This window comes from Cyprinodon variegatus, unplaced genomic scaffold (genome assembly GCF_000732505.1).
Source record: "Cyprinodon variegatus isolate N-32 unplaced genomic scaffold, C_variegatus-1.0 Scaffold403, whole genome shotgun sequence".
NCBI lineage: Eukaryota > Metazoa > Chordata > Actinopteri > Cyprinodontiformes > Cyprinodontidae > Cyprinodon > Cyprinodon variegatus.
The window spans coordinates 619,176-625,928 of NW_015150856.1; the positions used below are offsets into that span (position 1 = coordinate 619,176).

The window sequence follows — 6,753 nt, forward strand, 5'->3', positions numbered from 1 at the left end:
TGCCTGTTTACCTCTGCGAACTGCGGTCCCCCCTGGTCGTCGCTGTCTGCTGCGCCGCCTTGGAGCAGCAGAGCCAGCGTTACGCAGAGCAGCAGAGGACCCCACAGGTCCCAGTCTCGCAAAAGAGCTGAACTCCGCTTAGGATACATCACATGAATGAACTTTTTCCCCACTGCGCGGAGATCACGTAGAACAGTTTCCTTCACCGGCTCGTCTAGAGTAGAAAACTCATCGTCTCTGGTGGAAGGGCCGGTGGGGACAGTGATGTCCCCTTCCACAGGTATCTCTTCCGATATAGAAACGTTTGATAATCCAGCGAACGGCCTACTTGTCTCCTCATCTGACGCCATCTACTTTGCAGTTGAGCTTACCACCAGCACCACTAAATGTTATTTACGTTCATTAAACATACACCAACCACAGCTGTGAATAAACGAGCAGCCGCTCAAACAATAATAATAATTTCAGGCGGTGATCCGACACGGATTTTGCACCACGTCAGCCGAGGATTGTTTACTTCCACACTACAGTCAGATGAAAGACCATTTACTTCCGCACTACGTAGGTGATGATGCGTTCGAGTGTCCCGGCTGCTGTTAGTACGGTGGCCCTGAGGTGCAAACTACTACAACATCAAAGAAGCAAAATTACAAATGCGCTACAACATTAACGAAAGCGCTACAACATTAAAGAAAGCACTAAAACATTAAAAAGAAAGCACTAAAACATTAAATAAATCATTTTAACATTAACGAAAGCACTACAGCGTTAAATAAATCACTAAAACATCAACGAAAGCACTATAACATTAAGGAAAGCAGTACAACCGTAACGCTACAACATTAAAGAAAGCACTACAACATTAACTAAGCACTACAACATAAACAGCCCTTTACTCAGAGGAGCTCCAGTTCTTTAAATACAGGTTCATAATATGATTTTATTTTGTATTTATTTTGATTCCTTACTAACTTTCAGGTAACATATTAGTGTTGTTGCTTTTTTAGATGGAAAGAATAAATGAATAAGAATTAAACGCTCCAATTAAAAGATTGAGTAAAACAGTTTTTATTTTATTATCAGTTATTGTACGTTTTTTCCTCTCTACTGTTTCTACAAGCATGCTTGGTATGAGGGATTGCCTTCGAGTGAGTCGGTGCAATCAACTTGTTTTCCTTAGATATAAATCTTTGAATGAATTTGACTGTATGATCTGGTTGAATTGTCTTTGTTAAGTGTCTTGAGATGGCATGTGTTTTGAATTGGATCGATATAAATTAACTGAATTGAACTAAATTGAGCAGGAGGTCAGACAAAAGGAACCCAGATCCAGATTGCTAACCACAGTGCTGAGGACTCCATCGTTGTGGATGGAGGACTGGCAGTGAGTTCAAGAAAGCTCATGGTGGACCCTGTTTCTTCTGAAGGTGGCAACAATGAGAGCACCCTTAAAACACCAGCAGACCCTAGGATACCACCAAACTCCAACATCCAAGATCCACTGCAGAGGGCAGAGTTGAGAGAACCGGGGCAGAGGCAGCCAGTCAAATGGCAAGAAGCAAATGAAATAGCAGACTAGCAGCAGCTGGATAAGGACCGCAGTATCCTGCTACATCACTCTTTGCATGGTCAGGTGGAAACCAAGCTAAACAACATTGGTGTAATACTCTATGATGAGTGCAGGGGCAGTGGCGGGAAGCAGAGCATTGGGCTAAAGCAAAAGGGGAGAAGAGAGGGAGATTAGCTACTGGTGAAAAGGTGATGTCAGTACAGAAGCAGGGTAGAAAGTCTAATGCAGAGGAGAGGGAGGGCCTGCTGTCTTAGTGGGAGGTGGTGAGAAATAGCCTTAGAAGCCTGTCACAGTCTTCAATACAAAGGAAGCAGACCACTCTACCATCAGCCAGTTTAGGAGCATTGCGGTCCTGAATGTTGAAGGAAAATCTTCTCCATCCTGTCCAACAGGCTGACCAGCTACCTCATGAACAACAGGTTTATTGACACCAGCTGCCAGAAGGCTGGGGTGCCTCTAAGGAACACTCAGTAGTCATATGGGAGCAGATCCAGAGAGTGAAGAGACCTGCATGCCGTGTGGTTGGACCTTGCCATTGCATAAAGAACTTTCCCACACTAGTTCATCGACTATGCTCTGGACCTCTTTTACATCCCTGTCTGCATTCGCACCCTGGTGGCCAGGTACTTTGCAAACATCCAGATGTGCTGCACCAACCAGGACTTCACAACAGGCTGGCAACAGCAAGAGGTTGGTATTGCCATGGGATGCTTCATCTCCCCCATCCTGTTCATCGCAGCCTTTGAGATCATCCTCATAGAGGCAAGGAGGAAAATGGCCCCACACCTGTTGGAGTCCTATGTATGCCCCTAAAGGACTATATAAACACTTCCCTCTGGTCTCAACATCGACCGTGTCATAGAAGTGTCCAAAAGCTCAGAGGCCTGGGAAATCCCCACAGTATTACTATTAGTCATTTATGATGTTGGGTTAATTCAAAGTCATTAAATTTTTAGTATTTTTTATTTTTTTTTCTGGCAATGAGTCTGGCTTCCTGTTTCCTGTGTAACTTCATATCAGTTGGTGGCAGTAATGCACCACAATTGGTTTGCCAGCCTCCATAAAATACAACAAGAAGATCCACATTCCTTACCAGTTGGTGGCGGTAATGCACCTTTTACATTGTTTGCCAAACGCCATGAAACTCTACAAGAAGAAGAAGTAGGAACATAGGAATTTATTAAAAAGGGAAAGACTCCAGATTGGGTTATAGTTAAAAATAATTTTGGAAGATTTAAAGATGGCAGAACAGGACCAGCTGTGAAAACCCCACACCATAAAGTCTTAATTAAATCATCTAGCAGTTTTTACAGTTGAATTAATTAGCATTATGTTAGCTTAAGAATGGCTGCTTGATGATAATGTTAGGGAAGAAAATAGTTATATAATTGCATCAGATAGTCAAGCTGCATTATTAAGTATCAAATCTGGCAAGTCTTGTAGATTAGATTTATTATTAGATATATATCACCTATTAGTTCAGCTTCATAAATAGAAATGTTTTGTTCGATTTGTCTGGATTCCTGCTCATGTAGGGATTGAAGGAAATTAAGAAGTAGATATATTAGCTAAACAGGCCTTAAAATCAGATATTTTTAACTTAAGGATTCCTTTACACTGGTAGAGATCTATATAAAATTTAAAAGACTGTGTGGGGTTTGTTGTATGAATGGAGGGTGGAAAGAAGAGGAAGTCATATCTCGACTTAGAATTGGTCACACTGGACTTAATAGTTCTCTTTTCAGAATAGGGAAACATGAAACAGTGACTTGTAATCACTGTAATGAGATGGACACAGTGGAACATTTATTATTAGAATGTAATAACTAGTCACAGGAGGTTAATACTAAATAGAGAGAAATTAGGATTTTCTATGATTAATCTTTTAGGAAGAAAATCAAATTCAATCATGTGCATATACACACATACTAATGATTCTGTTCTGACTCTTGAAGAAGGTGGTCGCATTTTCCTGCTGCTCCTGCACCTCCTTGCCTGTCCCTGCTTTGCTGTGTCTTGAGCTCTCTTCATATCGCCCGAAGTCAAAAAATGGATCAATGCAATTGATCAAATTTACTCAACTGAAAGACAGGGAAAAGGGGACCTGTCCTGTCCTGCCTCCTGGAGGACCTGGAGGATGGTGTGTTTCACAACGCTGTCAATGGAGGATATTGTAGATGTGTGGATTTTTGGTTTTATGATACTCGTATTTGTTCTGTTTAAATTTGGAAGATACCTGGTGTATCTATAATTACAGAGGATGTCTGTGGCATTCAGGACAGAGCGCAGCCTTGCCGAACACCTCTACACACCCAGAAAGGAGCACACAGGTCAACGTTAATCTTCAGAACGCTCTCTATGGCGCTGTACATCCCCTTGATCTTGCCAATCAGACTGAACCCGAACCTCTCCATCATTCTCCAGAGGAAGCTGTGATCGACGCAGTCAACGCCTTTTCTTGATCTAATGCGAGCAAGCCTGTTCCAAAACCCAATGAACCGGAGACCTCCAAAACATCTCAAATTAGGTAGATATTATCTACCATTGACCTGCCGGGGATGCAGTAGGTGTGGTCCCGGTGGATGACCTGCTCCATAGCCTCCATTAGCCAAGTTGCTAAGGCTTTGGAGAGAATCGTGTAGTCGGTGCAGAGGAGAGACACAGGGTGCCAGTTCTTGATGTACTGCAGGTTTACCTTCTTCGGGAGAAGGGTGACATCTGCCCTGCGGCACGACAGCAAGAGTGAACCAGTGGCCAGACTCTTGTTGTTTACATCCAGCAGGTCTTGAGCTAGGAAAAGTCCCAATAAGCTTTGTAGAATTTGACGGTGAGCCTGTCGATTCCAGGGGTCTTCTGGCCCTGCATGCTCAAGACGGCTGTGTGGAGCTCTTTTAGTTCTAGCGGGTGCGCCAGCTGTAGGTTGGTCTCACCCGACACATGAGGCAGCCCACTGCAGAACTCCCCTAGCATATCCTCGTTGTCCTTGACCTCACTCTCAAACAGAGAGGAGTAAAACTCCACAGCCCTCCTCCTGATCTGGCTTCGTTCACTTAGCTGCTGCCCCGGTCAGATAGTAGAGAGTGAATCACCTTCCTCTGCCCACGTTTCTTCTCCAAGCCAAAAAATATTTTTTATAGGAGTTTTCCAAAACAGAAGGAATAAGCCAAAGGCCAGACTTTTAAATGTTTTAAACAGTGAGGAAAGATGGTCATTTACCTGTCCCATAGAGACGGACTGCAGAAGCAACCTCACCTTGATGCCGTGGCTCTGTGGAAGTGCAACGTTAAAGCCAGAATAAGGCTGTAGTTCCACTTCCACAGAGCCATACAGAACATCGAGGATTTTATTCAGTTGTGGGGTTTTAACAACATTTTATGTACTGTATCAGATGAAGGACAAATACATTTTAACAAGCTCCTCATTTAATGATTTTAACTGACACTTGTTTTTACCTTAATAGTGATTTTTAACTGACACTTTTATGTCAATTGTTTAAATGTTTGCATTGTGTGTTGTTAAAAAAAAAAAAAAAAGTCTTTGTCTTCCTCTTCTTTTTTATGGTGGTTGGCAAGCAACTTACTGATGTGCATTACTGCCATCTCCTGGAATGGGGTGTGGATTGGGACGCTATAGATAAATTCTCCCACAAAAAAAAAAAAAAAAAAAGAAAATTAAACCTTAGTTTCAAATCTCTGACCATATTTAATACTTAATAATTTCCCTCCACTGAATGCAGATAATAGAATAAAAAAAACACTCATCAATCAACAGTTTTTAGTGGTATTATAGAATCAGAGTGACATTTGTTAAGTCATTTTGTGAGTAGATGCAAATATAACAGATACATATATACAGATATTCAGATACATATTAAAAACGTAACTGTAAAATAAACATTGTTATGGAAAAATATTAAAGTATCATCAGAATAAAACCGCAAGCTATTAAATATTTAGCATTTTAAAGAAAAAATAGTGAAACAAGTGCATTGTGGAGGGACTCCTTTACAGCTCTGGTAAATGATGCAATGTTCCCGTATCATGTATAATATTCCCGCATTTCCAAAAGGTATCTGTGGCAATCATCATCTGGGCCTATTATGGACTTATGCAGCACCAGTTGAGTCCAGATACAATAGGGCCATCATGCCCATCATCCTCTCTTCTGTCTTCACATAGCTCCTAATGTCACATTTACAATTGCGTGGTGATAAAAGTTTTTTTTTTTAATGTATTCTACTTCAACTTTTTTAAGAATTTTACATCTTCTGGGGTTAGACTATGAATCTATTTATCAGTCTCTAATTTTACCCAGATAAATCTCTTATTAGATTACAGAACATGTCTCTGCTTAAATATGAACACTTTTTCTGCTCTGCTGTTTGTAGAATCACCTTGGTGCTTGAAGAATTGTCTTATGGGTTCTGATTAATTTGCAGATATTTGCAAACTTTTGTGGTATGCAGAATGTGATTTGGGTGATTTTATACCGGTCCTTGCAGACTTTCTAAAAAATGTCCCCTTTATTTCAACCAATTATTAAGGTGGTTGACCGTTGTTGTCCATCATTTCTTCCTATCCAACTGTCATCTTGGCTTTTAACATGGAGGAAAAGGAAGACATGTTGTTTTACCATTAGACTAAAGGCTTTTTCAAGGATCAGGCAGTGACTGCATGTATACTTCAGAATGATGTCATCAGTGTATGGTAGCATGTTTTAATAGTATTTAAACAACACCATGTTCAGAGAAACAACATGCTAAACAATAAGTGAAATCTTAATATATATACACAAATCAGTTCACTGGCTGAAGACCAACTCTGCCATATTTAAAAATATAATTAGCTAATAAATTTAGGTAGAAATTAAATTATACAGAGAGACATAAATGTATGAATCTCTTTTAATTAGCTTCTTTATTTATTCGCCTTTGTAATAATTACCTTATTTATTTACTGTCCCTTATAATCTTCAACTTTATTTATTTATTACTTATTTTTTAAAGTATTTATTTATGTGCATGATATAATATTTTTGTCTGTTTTTATTCTTCCTTTGTATTTTTTACCCTATATATTTCTTCGATGCCATTTCTGTATGCATTTCTGCCTCATTAAGTAAATAAGAAGGGGTGTGTCTTAGAGAGAGTTGGTCCTGGAATTAATGGTATGAGTTCGTTGGAA

The 6,753-nt window shown here is 40.2% G+C and overlaps 1 protein-coding gene across 1 annotated transcript in view; it reads right to left on the reverse strand.

Annotated features, from left to right (window-relative positions):
• Positions 1–548, reverse strand: part of yipf6 (Yip1 domain family member 6) — a 2,657-nt gene extending 2,109 nt beyond the window's left edge. The window contains exon 1 of the mRNA XM_015387769.1: positions 12–548. Within this exon, the coding sequence (XP_015243255.1) occupies positions 12–350 (339 nt within the window). The 5' untranslated portion in view covers positions 351–548. The remainder of the gene's footprint in view (positions 1–11) is intronic.
• Positions 549–6,753: the final 6,205 nt, after the last annotated feature.